This window comes from Dermacentor silvarum, chromosome 11 (assembly GCF_013339745.2).
Source record: "Dermacentor silvarum isolate Dsil-2018 chromosome 11, BIME_Dsil_1.4, whole genome shotgun sequence".
Classification (NCBI taxonomy): Eukaryota; Metazoa; Arthropoda; class Arachnida; order Ixodida; family Ixodidae; genus Dermacentor; species Dermacentor silvarum.
In genome coordinates this window covers 15,442,346-15,464,079 of record NC_051164.1, presented here as the reverse complement: position 1 = coordinate 15,464,079, position 21,734 = coordinate 15,442,346, and the positions used below count along the sequence as shown (strand labels likewise).

Here is a 21,734-nt window from a genome sequence, read left to right as displayed (position 1 = left end):
TTGAATACTTCTTCTAAGCATGCAGTGAATAGCATTGGAGAGATTGTGTCTCCTTGCCTGACCCCTTTCTTGATAGGTAACTTCCTACTTTTCTTGCGGAGAAGCAAGGTTGCCTGTGCAATCCCTGTAGATATTTGCCAAGGTATTCACGTATGCCTCCTGTACTCCTTGATTAAGCAATGCCTCTATGACTGCTGGTATCTCTACTGAATCAAACGCCTTTTCATAATCTATGCAAGCCATATAGAGAGGTTGATTGTACTCCGCAGATTTCTCGATTACCTGATTTATGACATGGATATGATCCATCGTAGGCTATCCCTTCCTGAAGCCAGCCTGTGCTCTTGGTTGATAAGTGAAGTCAAGTGTTGCCCCGATTTTATTGGAAAGTATCTTGGTGAATATCTTGGAGAATAAATAGATAGATAGATTCAAAGAACTTAAAGTACGCAAAAAATGCTAATCGTAATAAAAGTATAGCAAGGCAATTTGGCTCATTCGTGTGCGTGGTGCGGATGCGTTCCGGTGTTTTTAAAATTCTGTGCTGCTGGAAAAGCCAAAGGACAGACGACTAGAGAAATGCTTGAAGGAGATTTGATTGAAGGGCCTTGTGAGCGGTCTGTGTGCACGGCTGTTGTATGGGGCTCCCGCATTGTTAGCATTATGCGTGCGCCCTCAACGTTGATCTGTCCTCTCGCGAACGGTAGCCCGCCTCCGGTTAGTATAAGAAAGGATTCGCTCCGTAAAATCAGTCGTGTCATACATACGCAAATTACCTTGTTATCAAAACCCAAGAAGCCCTTCTACCTTTCTTATTGACAAGAAAAATGTATTTTCGCGTATGATATAAACTGCATTGTTTGTGCTGTGTCGTCTATGAATGAGCATCCTCTAGCAAATAAAAAAGGCATTTGGAAGTCCCCTGCTGATCACATGTTTTCAGTATTTGCCCCTATTATTGTACGCTGTTTTCATATTATCAGAAATGGCAAGCCTGAATTTGCACCCTAGTGAGGTCGCCTTACTGCACGCTATTGGAATGTTGTAAGCCACACCTGCATCACAGCGTTGTGCTGTTTGGTGTAGTTCACGCCGCATCTAGTATTATTACGACCCTCCACACTGCTTTCAATTTTCTTGTACACGACACGACACGACAGGGGAACACCACTAAAAACATGACAGACAAGAAGGGATAACCACACCAGCGTTTGATGTGTGTCTAGTACAATTTACAAGAGTTATTGCTAGCAATAAACACGCACGCACGCACACTTCACGCACACGCACACAACACACACACACACACACACACACACACACACACACACACCACACCACACACACACCACACACACACACCACACACACACACACACACACACACACACACACACACACACACACACACACACACACACACACACACACACGCACACACGCACGCACGCACGCACGCGCGCGCGCACACACACACTTTAACGCCATACTTGCTGACCGTTTTATCGTAAGTGATATTTCTATGTGAACTGCCGCATGGCATAACATTTTAGTATTCACTGTTGCGTCCCTCACTGCCACGTCGTCGTTATCGCACGTAAAATTCCTGAATTTAATTAGCATATATGATATGTACTTCTGCAGAAATTTCGTCAGCACTTTTTGCGTGTCATCGCTTGTGCGAGTCGCTCTTTCATATATTGCAGCCAGAACTTCGGCTAGACATCGCCAATTTGAAAGGCCATCTCAAATGTTAATGTGATATGCGCACTAAAGCAAAAAATATTAGCGCAGATACCAAAATATTTACACAAGATCTGAGCAGCATTATCAAATGCTATAAATTTCTAGCGAACGAGAAACAAACTCTGGCCACAAAGCTGGAGAAAGTTCGATCAGCCCGGCGCAGCATGGGTAAGTTGAAATCTGGTTACTTTGCATCTATTGTGTAGATGAAGTTATCAACGGGGAGGCTTCTACTGCATATAGGAAGTTGACGCATGTCGCCCTGTCGCAACACGCAATTAAAAAAGTTAACAGCAGCATCATCGTATACGCTTTGTGCACCAAGGCTAGCAAAACGCATTCATGGTGGAATCTGCAGTACCAAATCGCGCATCGAACCATGAAAATGTGATCACCACGCAGGTGGCGGCGAGGTTAGCGACATTAAGTGCTCACCCTGCTGCCCACGGGGACAAACCGTAACCAACGCTCTCACGGAAGGCTTCCTGCAGCTGCGTTGCGTGCGCGGTCAGTCACGTGGATAACTATCTGGGTGGCGTTGGCTCATTAAAGCAGGCCGCCTCACGGCCATATTTGCAACGCCCATACGAGCGGCTCACCGCCACCCGCCGCTGATGGTTCCACCGGCTCGGTATGCCAAGTTGGCGCGATACAGCACGCAAGGCGGGGCTTTACGCAAGGCAACTCCTGCCAGGCAGGAGTAACATCATCCTGGTGTTACTAGGCACATCACAAGGCACACTCTCAAAAACGTTTACACCCTTTAGGTCGTATCTTGCCACCAAACAATAATCGTCATCTGTCTTATCCGAATTCTCCTTTCTTTAACGCTGTGGGCCCGGTACTTCCTAGTCACGAAAGGCTTGCACGTTATCAGCGTGACACAGCATTCTCGGCAGGAAAGTAGAGAGCGCTGAGTTTTCAATAAAGTAAACGCAAGCGAGGCAGTTGGCGATTATTGCACTCTAAAAACAGTTGCACCTTTTGAGGTGCATTTTTGCCACACAACAATAACGGTCATCTGTCTCGCTTGCGTTTCCTATCTTGAAAACTCTGCACTTGCTACTTTCCTGTCGAGAACGCTGTGTCACGCTGATAACGCTCTTGTTGTTCGTGACCGAGAAGTGCCGGGCGCACAGCGTTAAAGAAAGGAAAGCCACGCAAGTCAGATGACGATTATTGTTCTGTGGCAAAAATACGCCCCAAAGGGTGCAACTGTTTTTAGAGTGTGCTTGAGGCCAAGATACAACCCAAATGGTTTAAACCTTTTTTAGAGTGCATTCCACAACACTGGAGTATGGGGAGCACGGCCAGTGGTGTAAAGGCGGCGCACTTTGATGGTTGAGATGGACGGGGAAAACTTTGGTGTTAGTCATCACCACCGAGTGAAGTGCTAGATAACGTTATCTTCACGTTTACTGCCCGTTTTGTTCCGAAGGGTGGTATAGCGGCTTAGCAGGAACGCCAGAGTGGTTGTAGCGTGTGGGGTCACAATGCTCCAGCAGTGGAACGCATGCCCTGGCAACAGCACCGAAGCCATTGAGCGCAGCGTACAGCGTGCGCCCAATTTTGATTCGTCGCTTTTGCAGCCATACGAACTCCGCGTCTCTTGATGCACCCCGTGCCACGCGTGCGCCGTCGAAGGGTCGTGATATTCGCAACGCCAACGGCGCGCTTGCGCCTCAAGCGTCTGAAGTATTCGTATTCCTATCGCTTTAAAGATAGATAGATAGATAGATAGATAGATAGATAGATAGATAGATAGATAGATAGATAGATAGATAGATAGATAGATAGATAGATAGATAGATAGAGAACTTTATTGAGGTCCTGAAGGAATCCGCCCCCGTTTTATAGGGCGGGCCGCTCCCACGTAGGGACTTTAAACTTTTTTTTATTGTGCGTGTTCTAGTAAATGCTTAGGAAATTTCAATGATGATAAAAAATTCTGGAATACTCAGCTAGCAGCTCAAGTATATGACGCTCTCCGTAGAGTTGGTTGTTTAATTCTATCTGATCTTTAAATGCTTTACAAGTCCGTAGACAGATTGTTTATTCATTAGGCTACAGTGGGCTGGGATTCGGTATCTCTTGTTCTTATTTTTTTCGCGAGCTTGACGTTCTAAAACAGACGTCATTTATAAAGCGTACTAAAATCGAATTGTCTAGAACTACTTTTCATGAAGTGTGTTTCAATATTTGCGTACACCAGACTAGGAATTGCTTTTTACAGAAATTGTTCTTATAAGTCCAATTTCGATACAAAACTATCCTGTACAGCACATGCCACTGTGCACGACCTGAGACCGCACGCTGTTTTATTGCGATAGCAATTATATGGACACTCCAAAGCGGATTTCTGCCGTCGCCGTCGCCGTGAGGTTCCGTATGACGACAACGGCGATGAAATCGTCGCCGCGTGCTGGACGCTGTATGTGCGAGTGAAAGGGCGCGAGGGACGCACGCTTTCACAGGGAGCGAACGCACGTCAGAGAGCAAAGGCGCGTTCTGCGCCGTGCTCCCTGAAGGGCTGCAGAATTAAGCGTCTCTTTCCTCCTTTACAATCACCATATATAAAGAGCAAACTCTAATTCCTCCGTCGCGCGAAAGGCCGTGGGGGAACGGGAGGGAGGGAGGGAGGGAGGGGAGGTGACGTTTAGCTGCGGCACCAAATGCGTATTTAAATAAAAACGTTGCGAGAACCTGGGTAAGATTTCCGACGCTGCTCGACGATTTTCCCATTCTGTTCTCGTCGAAAACCTCCGAGCCGCCCCCAGAGGCACCGGCAACAGTCACCAACGCCGCGCGCGTTCGGTGCGAATACGGGCAAAACGCCGACGGCGTCGACAACAGTTCTGCGCGTTGCTGGTGCGGCTGCATGTCCAAGTTTATACAGCTTATAAAACTACTATCCTTACTCCGTATAGCTCTCTACTAATTTGCTATCGCAATGGATGCTGCGCGTTTCGGGTGAAACTGCGACAATTTTTTTTTTTTTTACTACGGGTACTAACAACATATGGGGAACGCGTTGGACTCTTTTAAGTGCCACGGTATTTATGAACGGATTGAGTGATAACGTATTTGGAATGCATCATTGAAAAAGATTTGGCATGCTCGTCAGGCCCCACGAGTGATTTGTATTAATTTGTTTTTGTATGTTCATCTATAATTCCGTATCTAACTAGAACGTTATTTCCACATTTGCTCTTCTGTTTCATTGGTATACGGTTCGATGCGCCGAACTGCCGGGCGTTGCCCTTCAAACCCCTAGCAGTTCGCCGTTGGCCGGCCCGTAGTGTCTTTGTGTGCAATAAATTTTATCATTATCGTTTTTGTTGTAATATTATTATTATTATTATACGTATTGTTGAAATGGGCGACCTTGGTGTGCTTTTTGATAATGTGTTAACCTTCTCCGCCCACATTAAGCCCATAACATCACGAGGCATCCGGACGCTCGGTTCCGTCTGCCGACATACAAGAGAACCCCACTTCCATTCCTCAAATTCTTTACCTTATCTGTCTCCCATTACTTAAATATACCTCAGTGGTGTGGAATGGCACAGACAATTTATATAGCATAATAATTGAGCGTGTACAGAGAAAGTTCATGAGTATACATAAAAATCGTTTACTGAGCTATCGCACCAACAACTTTTCAAGTTTGAATAATTATCCTACACTTTCGTTATTTAGCTGCAGGCATAATCATGCCGACTTCCTCTTCTGAAACAAAATAATTTAAGGAATTCTTACATGTTCGGATCTGCTAGCTTCGGTTTCACTGCGGCTTCCGCAGAACAAAGAACATAGAGTAACCTCTCCACAGAATACAGTCTTTACAATTGTCAATTTTGTCACCTTGGTATCTTGCGAAGCGTGTGGTCTTCTTTTCCGTTCCGAGCTTCGCACTTTCTCTTCAGCCTCCTTTGTAGCTGCGCTCCCCTCTCCTGTCTTCTCATAGTTTCTCTCACCTTCCGTGTGTGTACTCTCTCCCGCAATTGTGTGTTATTGCTGTGTTGCTGCTTCATATTGAGACGTGTACTTGTTTATCTTTGTTCGGTGGCGGCTTTCACCGGCTAAGAAACGTTAAAACGTTATCGCGCAGCGCAGGAAGCGCCTACATGATTTAGAACTTGCGAGAATGCTATCATTGATTCTGTGTGTTGCGTATGTTCCCGCTGAACCATGTATAATCAGATTGCGACGCGAATTGTGTAGTACTTTCTGGAAGACACGCGGGCACCAGCGATTACTCTTGAACCTTCGATGATTCATGTAAAAAGCCGACGCGCTTGAACCGCTCATCAGATTTCGACGATTGCCGACCATGTTCGCCGCTATCGCTGTGCTTTGAGTGTAACTTGCTTTTGTGGGCACAAATTAACCCCATAAAGAGGTAGTTTCGTCATTCACAGTTCTGCTGCTGTATTATTCACCGTCACTACTACGTGACAATATAGCTGCCAAGATAGCTGCTTATGCAGTTATTTTTTTTTGTATTTCATCAAGCTTTTTTATCCCATAACTTTTCTTGTACTTGTCTTATATTTCTACCTTTTACGCTTTTTGCTTCACTGTCACCCGCTGTGGTTGCTTAGTGGCTATGGTGTTGCGCTGCTGAGCACCAGGTCGCGGGATCGAACCCCGGCCATGGCGGCCGCATTTCGATGGGGGCGAAATGCGCAAACGCCCATGTACTTAGATTTAGGTGCACGTTAAAGAACCCCATGTGGTCCAAATTTCCGGAGTCCCCCACTACGGCGTGCCTCATAATCAGATCGTGGTTTTGGCACGTAAAACCCCATAATTTAATTTTTTTTCACTGTGCACCAGCACTGAAATATAAACGTTGTTCATGGGCACAATAAATAGATTAGCGACTGAACAATCGATTGATTGGCTGATTGATTGGTTAATTGATCGATTGATATTAATCAACATCTCTGTGGTGCGGTATGTTTGAAGTCCTTAGTTTACCTGGGACTTCTGCAGTTCTCCATTAGTTTTATGCTGAATGGTGCGGAATTTTTCATTTACAACGATTTCGAGAATACGATAGAATAGACGCCTTCTTGTCTTCTGATGGAACCTCTATTGACACTTTGATCAGCCGCAACACCACCTGCCTCTTCAGAGGCGAATTCAGAAAGCGTTTCGGTCACAAGTGTTCTTTCCCATTGGCCATTACTAATAATGTGCACAGCGTCAGGATTGGCTGCAAGTAGCTTTTACGAGCAATTCAATCGTAAGGTATTTTTGTGAGTACGGACGCAGATGCATGCCCCGCTCTATAAAAATGAGTCATTTATACGAAAATTAACGGTAGTGAATGTGTATATTCTTCGCTGGAAAATTGTTAGAATGTCCGAGTTTGCTACCTATTTCGTGTGAAGAGGAACAATGGAGTGAAAGAGAGAGATAAAGACGAGATTTTATGATAATCACAATCACGTGCTAGACAACGCGCAATAGAACTACAGTCGTCGGGCACTCCGCCGAGGTGGAATCTCCTAGGTCGGAGTCTCTTATATCGCAGTCTCTTACAGCGGAGTCTCCTACATCGGATGCAGGGGTCTCTCACATCGTCTACGCCGAGGCGGAGACGATGCAGAACAGAATCGCTGGTCGCTGAAGTTAAAATAAAGACAGCAAGGAATGCTCTTACCGAGGGTGAGTTTCAATCGCCAGTTTTTCTTTACTTCACCTAATTGCATTAAATGTGAGTAAACAATAAATCGTTGGGAGGGGTGCATCTGCTGATACATGATAGGGTGGTTAGAAATCGCTGGGACAGGTATTCGTCCCCCAGTAGACAAAAAGGGTCTGATGATGATGATGAAAAGAAAGCTTGCAAGTTTCGCCCGAAGTGTGAAGCGTTCACGACGATAGCAACGTCTAATGGTGCACTCTAACTCTAACTGTATATACGCTGGTGTGACATGTTGGCGCGACGCGGAATGCAAGGAAACTCCTGCTGGCCAGAAGGACCAGCGCCCTGGCAGCAACCACTATGCTCACTATGATGTGGGGGTATTCTGTAAGAGTCCACCTGGTGGACTGTCAATTTCAGCTGTTGCTGCTTGGTCGTAGCTGTACGAGCGAGAAGGAGGCTGGCTGGGGACACCCGCCTTCCTCCTCAATCGTGCAGCTCCAGCCAATCAGCAGTGGCCGAAATGGACAGTCCACAAGGTGGACTCTTACAGAATACCTCCTCTGGCGTCTCACTATGCTGTAGTCTCACTATGCTGGCGCCATGACGAGTGCTGCCAATAGCGTTGCAGGTGTCGCACCTCGATAGCACTGGAGATTAGGCCCACGGAAAAGCATCCGAGTTAGTGAGCGCCCAGTGAAGCATTAGGTAACGCTACCTTGACGTTTACCATTCAGAATAGAGCATACACACAGCAGCTCGTCGAGAACTTTAGTGTACTGATTGTCACAACGCGAAATGGCAGCAGTTTAAGACAGAACATTGTCCTTGGTACGCCACCTGCACGTCCACTTCGCTTCATTGTCTTTGCGAAGAACCGCACTGCGCGTTTCTGAATACTCTCGAATCTGCCGTGCGCGAGTTGCGCTTGCGCCTTCAGAGGGACAGAACGACACCAACGGCGACGGCGTCGACGGCGTAAATCCGCCTCGAGTGTAGTATCACTGCTATCGCAATAATAACAAATATGTATTGCAGGCGAACAAGGACATTATACGATGATTTGATTTGAAGAAAAAAAATATCTGAGCACACACGACTATGCCGCAAGCCAAGCCATGCTCGAAACAGGTCTCACACACTCACATCGCGGCATTTCCATGGTGGCACCACACTCGTTAAGAAACTCGCATAGACCGTGGCGCCACCCTTTCCTTTAGGTAATATTTTAAGAAGCCCTTTGACAGTACCTACATGAACCAGTGAGCACGTACTTGTGTCGAAAACCGAGAGCAAGGCCGTAAGCCTTACCCAGAATCCAGCGACGTCCATGGACATCAAAGCGAAGTTAGCGCCACCCACGAGTAGCAGGCAACAACAGTCGTTGCAGACGTACCCGCAGCGCAGGCCACAACGCTGCAGTCTCTAAAGCCATAACTGTCTGACGTCACGAGCCGTCGCTCCAACCGGACTCAACGATACTGCCGAGCAGTGCCATCGGATTGTCCGTCCTTGCAGGGTCACTGGGTTTCCGGGGTTTTCCATCGACCCTCTTCGGTCGGCCGACAACTAACGCCGCATTGTCTCGATGACGAACGGGTTTCCGGATTCCAGATGCTGCCGTTTCACTCGTCACAGAGCTCGTTGACGTCACAAATTTTCTTTTACAAGCAGTTGGCCGCGGGCTGCATCTGCGCACGACACTGTCATTCAGACATCTGAATTCACTCTTTTACTCCATCAAACTGGAGTCACTTTTGTGCAGAGCTGAAGCTTATCCAAGAGTCTTGCTCGGGACGATAATGATGCCTTGCCACACATTCTACACTCTGTCTTCCCCAGTAGAAGCCGGGACCGCGGTTAGTTACTCCTTAGCACATGCTTGAAGCGCACTGAGCAACAGTGAGAAGCGAAGACGAAAGACGTTCGGAAGGCTTCGAACGCAGCATGGATGTCTTTCACAGGACCGTAGTTCGGGACACTGAAAGGCGACAAGTGGGACGTTGCGATGGCAGCACGCTTCTGGTGAGGCAGGTACCCGCGTCACTCCGCGAATCTTGTCACAGAGGGCAACACACACGCCGCTCGCTTCCGCTACTCGTTCCCAGAAAGCAAAAGGCACAAATAAGCAAAAAACCGTGTCGACGGCTCCGGAACAAGTTCACGAACGCTGCGCGAAAAAAACACGACAGCGTTTGCGCGTGCAGTTCTGGGAGCGCAACCAACACCCGCCTTCTTCCTTGTCGCATCCGCCGCGAGGGGGCATCTTGAGCGTTTGTCCCGTTACCGCTACTCTATCACCCTGGCGCGCCGAGCTGGGATCGGCGAGGAGTCAGTGCGATGAGCAATCCGCGCAGACGAATGCCGGAACGAGTTTGTCTGGTTGCCTGCTGCCGACACTTCTCCGTGCGCCAGGACGGAGGACGGGTCATCCTGGGGCGACCACAAAAACATAAACAGGCAGCGGAGCGGGCGACCCGGGCCGACCTGGTGGGTCGCTTCCGTTCTTTCGATTTCGGTCGCTTGCCTTCTTTTGCTTCGGCGATGCGCCCTTTCCCCTCGCCCGTGCCTCGTTTCGACTGCTCGCTCTTCACAACCTGTCTCTCTTCGAGTGGTCTTACTGGGTTCCTTGAAAGGGTCAAGGTCTAACAGCCTCTCTGGGTGTGTGAGTCACGAGAGAGGCATGAGCGCAAATAAAAACCAGCGCCTGAAGGCTACGGACGTTATTTATTACGGATGAAAGTGCGATAAGTGAGATTAGCACTTCAAGAGTTTTTTTATATAACCCATAAGGGATTATGCCTAAATAAATAAAGGATTATGCTTATGATAAAGGAATTGTTGATAAAGGAACTTGTTTAATTGTTCATATGAGGATATCCGCAAGTTATATACAGTGGTGTATCGCTCTCAGATTTCTACTACTCAACACTTGTTTTTACTACAAACCTTGTCTCATTTATCAAATCCATAATCGTATCGAGTTGTTTCATCTGGTTGTATCTAACTGTTTGCAACAAGTTGATTTCTATACTGTTTTTTCTTTCTTGTACTTTCAGTGTATTTATTCTAGTGATATGTAATTTGATAGAATTTCAGATATTCGTTTTTTTTCTAAGAAACTGTTCTTTATTTATTTTTTATGACGATTGTAATACCTGCTTAAACTTTTCTGCTTTAACTTCACATTCCCATACCTTAATGTGTGCCCTATTGTACTACGCTGTCTGTTAAGTGTCAATTTTTCATTTATTTTATGGTAGTGCTGTTACCGCTCCGAAATTTTTCTGTGGGGCTGTGACCTACTCAAGCTGTTCTGATAAACATCTTTTTGTCACAGTGCTTCTTTCTGTATCTTTGACAGGATGAAAATAAACTTGATTGATTGAATAACTTACGCAACGGCCACGGTAGCCCAGCGGCTATGGGGTTGTGCTGCTGAGATTGAGTCTCGCGGGTTCAATCCCGGCCGCGGTGGCCGGATTACAAATGGGGCGGAATGCAAGAACACTCCTCTACCGTGCTTTGGGTCCGTGCACGGTAAAAAATCCCACGTGGTCAAAATTAATCCGGAGTGCTACCCCACGGCGTGTCTTATAATGAGATCCTGGTTTTGACCTGTAAAGCCCTAGAATGTTTTTTTTTTTTTTGCCTGGTAATAACTTGGCGCAATGTAGCGGACAAACGACGAGCGCTCGTCCTTGCTTGTGTTTTATTTACGTGATCTGCAAATTTGCGCTATGTTGCCATAAACAAAATCGTATTCAGCTTTTCCCGGTGGTGATTATGACCATTTATTTGCATCCTCTTCCAAACGGGGCGACGTCAAATTGACCTATCCTGCTTGAGGTAAACGTTACTGCAGGCCCATCTGGGCCCAAGCAGGAGGATTACTTATAGGACAAATTATTTACTTATACGCGTATGTCACACTTTTGGAGGATGATTGTGATTTGTTTGTTTTCCGAATATGCGTAGCATGTACTAGAGCACTGCACGGACCGATTTTTTCAGCCCGGGCCCGGCCCGGGCCCGTTTTTACGTTGTGTAGCCCGCCCGAGCCCGATCAAAACTTTTATGGCAAGACCCGGGCCCGGCCCGGGCCCGGAAATAATCTACGTTACCCGCCCGGCCCGGCCCGCCACCCCTTTACCTTAGGCCCGAGCCCGGCCCGAGCCCGACTCGAAACCGGCCCGAATCCGGCCCGAGACCGAAAAATAATGTTTTTCAGAGTTGAGCCGCCCGAGAATAACTCGCTGCATGTTATATGCACACCACCAGAAAGCCGGAGCCCGGCCCGAGCCCGTGAAAAAACTGTTCTACCCGGCCCGGCCCGGGCTTTCGGTTAAGCCCGAGCCCGTGCAGTGCTCTAGCATGTACACATATTCTGCGTACATACTACACAGAGTGATTTGTTTGTGTGTGTACATACTACACAAAGTGATTTGTTTGTTTTCCGAATATGTGTAGTATGTACACATATTCTGAAAAGAAACAAATCACAATCATCCTCTAAAAGCGTGACATATAAGTAAATAATTTGTTCTGAACAACCAGCACCGCTTATCAATGCCAATGGTAGAGTGTTCCATTCCGTAAAAGTGCGGGGGAAAAATTACAACTTGACAACGTTAGTTATTGCCTGATCGGGAGTTGAGAATTCTGAGTGTTGATGTCCGAGTTAGCCGTTATGCTCATGGACGGGCTATATTGGCCAGGCCACACAGAGAGTTTCTTAGATTTTAAGGGTGTAGGACCACCTTCAAAAGTCTTTTTTTATTTTTCGGTTTTAACATTTTATGTATGCCTAAACATTCAGCAACATGTTGCAAAAAAATTATCGTCCCATCACCATTAGTTTTGGAGTTACGGTGACTTTTCTAACCCATACCCTCGTATTGTGAAACCGCAAATCATTACTATTTCTTTTATATAAATATTATTGAAAATACCATTTCATTTTATGTTGTAGCCGAGCAGCTACACGAACAAAAGGAGACTGTAGTGCATCTCATGGGAGCTATGAAGCTGGGGTGTTGGAGGCCTCTGTGTTGTTTGTGACATTTTTTTTTTTACGTTTTTCTCAAAACAAGATTTTGCTCCACATTATGTTATGTGCAGCAAAACCTTGGTAACTTGTTGTTGAATTAATATTTAATATGAAATCTTGCAGTCAACCCTCACATAGAGATGTGTGCAATGAACTACAACAAAAATAATTGAAGCACTATTTCTGCATTTACAAATGGCAAATAAACAAATTTGCAATTTCTCTCACTTTCCTTAGTTTTTCGAACAATACTTTCCTAACATTTATCACATCGCATTTATCTTAGTTCATTGTATAGGTCCCACACTTAGCTGCATAAACGCCAGAGCATTACTCAATTGAGCAATTCATTAGTTACTTATCACTCCTGGCAGCGACTAGCACTTTAACCACATTTTATGACAAGAATTGCCTGCAAAAAAATAAAACGAACCATTTTCTGCAGTTTAAATAGCTGATTAAGTTGAAAGAGACATGCTTATTCCGAAAAAAAATTGTTCAACCCTAAATTCTTTTTTTAAACAAAGATTTTTTTAGTGGTCTACCACCTTATATGAAAAAGACACTTGAGCCTAAGAACTTTCCGCCAGAGTTGCAATATCATAATGTCATGTATGTGCATGAGAGTTTAGGATGTGTAGGTTTTACGGTACATAAAAAAATAAACATAATTGCTTTCAGTTGAACCAATTCAAGTGCGTTAATATTGTCACAGTCTGTGATGTTGCAAAAAGAGGACATGGATGGTGGCCTTTGAGATGACGAAATGAATTTGGAGATTTCGAGATATTATTTCCCAAAGTGTGGACGAAATCTATGGACGTTCCAGTTCCTTTTGTGCTTCAATGTATAAAACAGCATTTTGGTAAAAAAGTAAGGAGGACAACAGTGCATTTTCGCCGAGTTTGATGACGCATATCTCCAAACTGGTGACATTCTGGAAATTCCTTTCAAGTGGATACGCCTGACAAGCTGACCGGCTACGATTTGTTAAGTGCAATATGTGTCGTAAAGTAATTACCAAGGATGCTAATTAGTATTTTTTTAATTCGGTCCAGTATGTGTTTAGATTTCTCGTGCTACTAATGTCCGCCTCTTCGAATAACCCAGCCAAACGATAAGAATTATGCTACCTGCCAGAGGCGATTTTTTAAAATCCATGAAGCTTAATTCTGAACACCCGGTATATCTGCTACTTAAATAAGAAGTGTGGGATAGAGCTGTGTGGTAAACAGAGTTGTTGCGGGAATCAGTTTTTGCTGCTCTATTGCAGAGTTCAGGTGAGCCGCATTTGGATATTATTTCTCTATAATCGCAGAAAAGCACACCAGCCGCAAAATGCGAATACGTAACTACAGTCGACCGCGGTTCTTGTGAACTTTCCACGCTTCAGCCTAACACACGCGCAGCGCAGTATGCAGTCTTTCAAAGCTGCAGTCATCAGTACAATTTTCTTAAGTACTGCACTTTTTCTTTCTCAAATCCACGCCATAAATGTAGAATTAAGCTGCGTATACGCACTGCAGAGGAAGGATACTTTTGGTGGCCTTTTCTCTGGCAATGCTAACCATTATCAGACAAATGATGAAAGGCCCTCACAAGCTCAGTTAACACCCGCCGGGGTGGCTCAGTCAGCTAAGGCGTTGCGCTGCTGAGCATGAGGTCGCGGGATCGAATCCCGGCCCCGGCGGCCGCATTTCGATGGAGGCGAAATGCAAAAACGCCCGTGTGCTTGCGTTGTAGTGCACGTTAAAGAACCCCAGGTGGTCAAAATTAATCCGGAGCCCTCCACTACGGCGTGCCTCATAATCAGAACTGGATTTGACACGTAAAACCCCAGAAAGAAGAAGAAGAAGAAGAAAGCTCAGTTAACGTTGTCGGCGTAAGCGCTCATATCTAGGTCACATCTCCGGGTGTGTTGCCACTAGCATCAACATCTGTTACTGTTTCCAGGTCCTCTGGAAAGAAGTAAGCCAATGTGCTTACGAAATAAAATAGTCGCATGTCCGCCCGAAAGGCGAAGCCTTGATAGCGACCTGAAAGTATGAGAGAACCACACGAAATATGATTCGTAGTTCTATGGGCCGCCTGTATTGCAGCTAACATTGCTTACTAATAAAATTAAGAAGCACGGTGTCACGCGCGCACAGGCAAACATGAACAGATCGCACTCGTTGACCGCAGACACTCGCTGTCACTACGTTGGCGTGGTGAAGAGCGGCGGCAGCAGCGGCGAACGAATTCCCAATTCGTGCTGCTCTAACGCACCCTCGGTGCACGGAAGAAAGCGCACACAAAGCCGCCTATTGGTAGATGAGCCAATGTCGGTTCACCTACCATTTCCACTTACCGCAAATTACCTCGAAGATAGGGTGTGCATGACCACGCGCATCAGAGGCAGGGCAAGAAGAGGAGGCGAGAGCTCATCTGACTCCTCCCCCCCTTAAAACGCACTCACCTCTGCGTTTGCGTTCCCGACAAGACAGCCCACCCATCCCCCCTACCTTACGCGTGCGACAAGACGGCGTGCATGAAGCCAGCATCGTTCCCGGCCCACCCTTGCACGCTTGCCTTTGCACCAACAGCATAGGGCGCGCGGCCATGCTGTTATCGCACTTGGAATGTATGCGCAACCTCACCGTTTCGTCGACGGATGTGAAAGTTCACCTGGAGTGTCAATATAATTGTGGTCACAATAAAAACAGCGCCCCCAAAAAACTATTTTCAGGTGAGAAAAGCAAGAATAGGTAGTATGTAGGCACAAACGACGAAAATGGGCATTTGCTGGCTCTTAAAGTCAGTGCTAAGCCACTTCTTAACCCATAATTTGTGCTCATACACCAAAAGAGTGGGGCCCTAGTGTGCGGGAACAAATAGGCATTTGCCTATAATCCTGACTCTATAGACTACTCTTCGTTCATTTTTTTTCGTTTGTTAAGAACTATAGCATAGCCGATTTATCTGCAGAAGCGAGTCAATGACAACAGGGCGTGGGTAAATTTGCTCCCCGCGCGAGCGCGTCCGCTCGCTCATTCCCTCCTGCGCCCATATGTCTCGGCGTCCACTAAATGTGCACCTCAGTTCCCATGTGCCGCATAACTGTCGCTTCTTCGTAGACGGCCCTTTCCAGCGGGTGTGCGTTAATCTTGCTACTTCGCGTACGGCATCTTGCGATATCGTGTATATGTGTGGAGGGCTGCGATACTCGAGGCGGCCATTTCTGGCTGCTGTCTCCCAGAAAATAACAAATACTAGACTCCTTCCAATGTTGTTTCCGAGAAGGTAGGTCGACCATAGACCACCTTGTTCGCATCGAGGCAAACATCACAGATGGATTTATACATATGCAGTTTTTGTTTTCGGTATTTCTAGACCTAGAGAAAGCGTATGACACCACGTGGTGCTTGGGGATTCTGCGAGATCTTTCCGCGGGGCTGCCCATGCTAATCTGGTAAACACAGTCGAAAGCTATATTGTATAACCGCACGTTTCTTGTAAAAGTCGGATATGCTTTGTCTAGCTCATTCACCTAGGAGACTGGTTTGCCGCATAGGGCCGTGCTTTGTTGGACACTCGTTGTTGCAAACATGCATTACCCGCGTACAGTCTTTCCACGCACTATGTTTTATTCTGTATTTATTTATTTATTTATTTATTTATTTATTTATTTATTTATTTATTTATTTATTTATTTATTTATTTATTTATTTACTTATTTCGAAACATTGAAACCCAAGCAGGCATTATATAGGCGTGGGGTGTCAGGTGAGTACATAAATCTCATTTATAAACGATCTAAGTCGAATGCAGGAATTAAGCAACAAAACAAGAAAAAACTAAGAAACAGCGAGTAATTTAAACCATGGTGTCCAGAATGTCATAGCTGAGCAAAAAAATAAAATCGACAGAAATACATGGATGACGCGAGTATAGACCATTTTCTTAAAGAGCCATTAAAACACTGATGATAAAAATATTGGTAAGAACACTGTATGCATATCGCCTTCAAAGACCATATATACTCGTAAGACGAAAACATAGGCAGATACAGGTTCGCAATTTTTTTCGCTGTGAATAGCCCAGCAGCGCCGACTGAAACATTGAAGGATCTGTTATCTCGGCGATGTTAGTCGGTTATATACGCAATGCTAATTAGGGCGAAATGCATAAACGCTGGTGTACTCTGCATTGGGTGCACGTTAAAGAATCCAGAATCCTCAAATATGGCGTTTCTCGTGATCATATGGTTTGGCACATAAGACGCCAAATGTAATTTTACAGCGAATCTGTCTATGGTTAGGCTATGGTGTCCGCGCGAGAAAACTACCATCATCAGCAATGGCTCGAGCGTCGTCGTCTTCGTCCACAGCTGGCTCGCTGGCGCCCCTCGGCGCAACCGCGGAAACGCGCTCGTGCCACTGCTCGCATGTTCGTACGTCACCTAAGTGTCCTGTGTGCTCGAACAGTCCGGTCTACATTGTATACTCGCGAATATCTGTGGCAAATCTGGGCCTCACATTTAGCACCGCGAAACCGCGAAATCGGGAATTATGATCTGGAGTAATGAATGGAGTAGTGTCAATTCAACAGCAAGTGATACCCATAGTCAAGCAATATAAATGTCTCGGCGTGTACGGGTGTTCAAAATTAAGCGTTACGGAATTTTTTTTAAAATCGCCTGTGGCGGGTAGCATAATTCTTATCGTTGAGCTTGGTTATTCGAAGAGGCGGACAATAGCGGCCCGAGAAATCGAAACACGTGTTCAACAAATTAATAAAAATGTACTTATTAACTTCCGAGTTAATTACTTTACCACACATATTGCAATTTACGAATTGTAGCCGGTGAGCTTGTCAGGTGTATCCACTTGGAATGAATTTCCAGAAGGACACCAGTTCGGAGGTATACGCCATTAAATTTGCCGTAAAAATGCACTGTTGTTCCACTTACTTTTTACCAAAATGCTGTTTTATACATTGAAGCACAAAAATAACTGGAACGCCCATGTATTTCGTTCCACAATTTGGGAAGTAATATCTCGAAACTGGTGTCATCCTGGAAATTCATTTCAAGTGGATGCGTCTTGCAAGCTCACCGGCTACCATTCGTAAATTGCAATATGTGTCGTAATATAATTAGGAAGTTCATTAGTCAATTTTTGTTAATTAGTTGCATATGTGTTTCGATTTGTCGTGCCACTAATGTCCGCCTCTTCGAATAACCCAGCTCAACGATAAGAATTATGCTACCTGCCACAGGCGATTTCTAAAAATTCCGTAAAGCTTAATTTTGAACCATGATGGAATGGTTCAATTTTTTTTGCGCTTCCAAATACCATTATATGATGACAGACCAACAAGCCCACATCGCCACCCTCGTCGGTATTTTTTAACACCCGGTATATAAACGAAGGAAACACTTACTCAAGCAACCACCAAGATAATCTGCAAATAAAGGGGAATCGGAATGCAGCACTAATGAAACACAGAGCACTGTGAGGTGACAATAAGTATGAGGTGGTGCGTGGAATCTGGAAAGGAGTAATGGTCCCAGCGCTAACGTTCGCAAATGCCATTCTATGCTTAAAATCGAGATATCTTGCCGGGATTGGAAGTTAACCAAAGATCGGTAGGCCGGTTGGCATTGGGAGCACACGGCGAAACCACAGGGCTGCAGGGTGACGTGGGTTGGGCATCGTTTGAAGTCGGAGAGGCGCATAGCAAAATTAGTTTTCAAGAAAGACTCAGGAACATGGGTCAAAATAAATGGGTGTCTAAAGTGCACAAATAAGTGCACCTGAAAAGCGTGGAAACAGAATGGAGGAAAAGGTCAAGAAAGTTGGCAACCAAGTACAGGATAATACAAACTGTAAATAGACAACCAGGAGTCATCAGACAGAAGGTGAGAGAAATAGAGATCGTGAATTGGATGCAAAGAATGGAAACAAAAAGGACAATGGAGATTTACAAGAATGAGAAGAAAGAAATTAGAAGGGAAAATCTGTACGATAACACAAAGGGCAGTGCCTTGCTATTTGAGGCTCGAGCCGGTTGCCTAAGGACGAAAACATATCGGAACAAATATTCGGAACTAGATGAGACATGTGTATGCTGCAGTAAAGATCCAGAACCACTCAGCACATCCTGATGGAATGTTAAGGGATTCACCCAGTGAGAACAGTAGGCAATGTACACCTTCCAGAAGCGCTTGTGTTTAAATTGGACGAAAGCATCAACTGGTAAGCAGTCGAGATAAGCAAGAGACGTTTAGAGTATTGGTGGGAAAAAAGCAGGGAAAAGATTGGTACGACCTGATTTGATCTCTCAGTCATAGGTAGCGGTACAAGGTAAATATTGAGAAAAAAAGATTAATGATATATATATACAAAATGCTACATAAAATACATGTATAGCATAAGTGATTAAATCACGCAGGCTAGGTGACTATTTGTCACCGCCCCGTTTCAAAGGGGAAGCCATTAAATCATCATCATCATCATCGATGGGCCGTGGCTATCAGCGAACAAAATCTGCGCGCGCTCCTCCGTCGCGGCAGGCGCCGGGTGTGAACACCTAAAGTACATTTCATACACCGTTGACGGCACTGACGTCGAAGGGATCAACCTCTACGAACGCGACTTTAATACTAAGGCTTCGGCGGAGAGGCTCGGCCTCTCTTGCCGGACGTGGGAGCGGGCCTCTGCGCACTATCGCGCGCCCTAAAGGACCCTAATAAAGCTTTCCGTCCGTCCGTCCGTCCATCCGTCCATCCGTCCATCCGTCCATCCATCCATCCATCCATCCATCCATCCATCCAAGGATCATGCTTACCAACGTCGTTTTTTGCCTGACCGGCACCCCTTCGCGTGTATGACATTTTCAACGAAAAGCTTCGCCGAACTGTTCGGTGACCCTACCGGGCGCATGGTCGCCGCAAAAAAAAAGCGCCCTTGCGACGCGTGCTCAGAGCCCTACAGAGCCCTACTTCTCACGCATACAAGACGTCTTGGCTCTTTGAGGTAAAGCTCACAAGATGTCTGAAACAGAAAACGTGGCCCACATATTAAAGGGTATTGCAGGCCACTCCTTCAACTTGCTGGTTTTCGGCAACGTTTCCACTATTGACACAATTAACAAAGAATGCCGCTGCTTCGAACAAGCTAAGAGCCGTCGTACAATGCCCGCCATCGTGCCCCTGCCCACTACCGCTGCTACATCGACTTTTGAGGACCATCCCCGCCAGCCAGTCCCATGTCATAATGTAACTCGCGTCATTCGCTGTGAACTCGAGGCCGCTTATTCGCCATCCTACTCCGCGACGCCCACCGATCCATCACCAGCCACGATTGCTGCGATCCAGGCCATTGCCCGACAAGAAGTTTAAAACATGGGTCTACACCCTGAGCTCGTCGACCCACGAAGCCAGCATGCAGCACTTCTCTCGCGGGCCTCCTCGCCCCACAAATCCTTTCTCTCCACATCCCCTAACCTGTATAAATGACTCAGCTCTGACGACACGTCCATCTGTTTCAATAGCTGCCCCATTGGCCACATCGCTCTTCATTGCCGCAACCGATGGCAAACTCCGTCCCCAACATACAACGCCTAATTTTGCTACTGTGTGCTTCTTCTTTCTGGGGTTTTACGTGTCAAAACCAGTTCTGATTATGAGGCAGGCCGTAGTGGAGGGCTCCGGATTATTTTTGACCTCCTGGGGTCACTACAACGTGCACTACAATGCAAGCACACGGACGTTTTTGCATTTCGCCTCCATAGAAATGCGGCCACCGTGGCCGGAATTCGATCCCGCGATCTCGTGCTCAGCAGGCGTTGCGCTGCTGAGCACGATATCGCATTTAGATGAAGGCGAAATGCAAAAACGCCCGTGTGCTTGCGTTGCCGTGCACGGTCAAGAACCTCAGGTGGTGAAAATTCTGTACCTACTGCTCATTATGCTTATCGCCACGCTAATACTGCCGCTGACGCTCCTGCTCCGAATATTCGCTACGGCCGATCGCCGTCACCCCGACGTCGTCAGTCTCCTTCGCCCCATCGCTTCTCGTCGCCGTCCATGCCCCTCCACACCCGGTCGGAAAACTAGGAACTGAAGCTTTTCTAGGTGAAACTGCGATATCGACTTTGCCCTCAAATCCTCTGCTCACTTTGACCACGAGCCAGAACCTTCTTGAAGTGGACGTTGAAGGCCATACTGTCACTGCGCTGATCGACACAGGTGCACACCTCTCCATTATGAGCGCTGACTTTTGACGAAGAATGAGAAAGTTCCTTACTCGTGCAACCAGATGCATCGTCCGCGATGCGGATGGCGGTACTATTTCTGTCATCGGTACGTGTATAGCACGTGTAAACATCACCGGCCGCCACACTTCTGCCCTTTTTACCGTGATTGCCCATCGCCCGCACGACCGCATTCTCGGCCTCGATTTTCTCTCAGCGAATTCAGCACTTATTGGCTGCTCCGCCATCACCCTGCGCCTCGAACTTCCCATTCTTTCGGATACGTACTTGTGATGCAAATCCCAGCCCCTTAAGTCCCACCAGCTTCGTTCGAGTGCCACCCTAATCATTATCATATATCGGCCTGTCGTCTTCTCCACCATCACTCATCACTCCGCTGCCCTACATTCCACTGCAGTATAATGTCACCGTACCTCGCACAGTACTGACTAACACGGCCAACCACACTTGCCACCGCACTTGCCTTGGTGCCCTTGCATAGCTGGTATTACTGAGCCTTTAGATGACCATCACGTGGCGGCTTTCTCGCCCGACGCTTCGTCTGATACTACCAGGTTTCTAAAGTCTGCTTCTTGTGCTGATCTCAAGATTCTGAAAATGATCGCGACGGACCTCTTACATGCACGAGCCGAAGACCTCTGCCATGTTCTGTCATCCAACAGCGATGTTTTCGACTTTGGCAATCGCCTGTTAGGCCACACGCTCGCTACCAAGCATCGTATTAATACTGGCGATGCTGCTCCTATTCACCGTAGACCACATCGAGTATCTATCGGAACGCCATTTTTTTCAAACTGAGGTTAACAAGATGCGCAATAAAAACATCACTGAGCCTTCTTCGAGTCCGTGGCCGTCACCGGTAGTGTTGGTTAAGAATAAGGACGTGGCATGGCGCATGTGTGGATTACCGCCATTTGAACTAAGTGACCGGAAAAGACGTGTGCCCGTTGCCGCGATTCTACGACGCCCTTATTTATTTATTTCAGTATACCCGCATACTCCTTGACTGCCTGTATACGGTGC

At 46.4% G+C, this 21,734-nt stretch overlaps 1 protein-coding gene across 1 annotated transcript in view; it reads right to left on the bottom strand.

The window, feature by feature from the left end:
• LOC125941568 (pancreatic lipase-related protein 2-like) overlaps positions 1–20,660 on the bottom strand; it is a 59,082-nt gene extending 38,422 nt beyond the window's left edge. Inside the window, exon 1 of the mRNA XM_049659095.1 lies at positions 20,615–20,660. Within this exon, the coding sequence (XP_049515052.1) occupies positions 20,615–20,660 (46 nt within the window). The remainder of the gene's footprint in view (positions 1–20,614) is intronic.
• Positions 20,661–21,734: the final 1,074 nt, after the last annotated feature.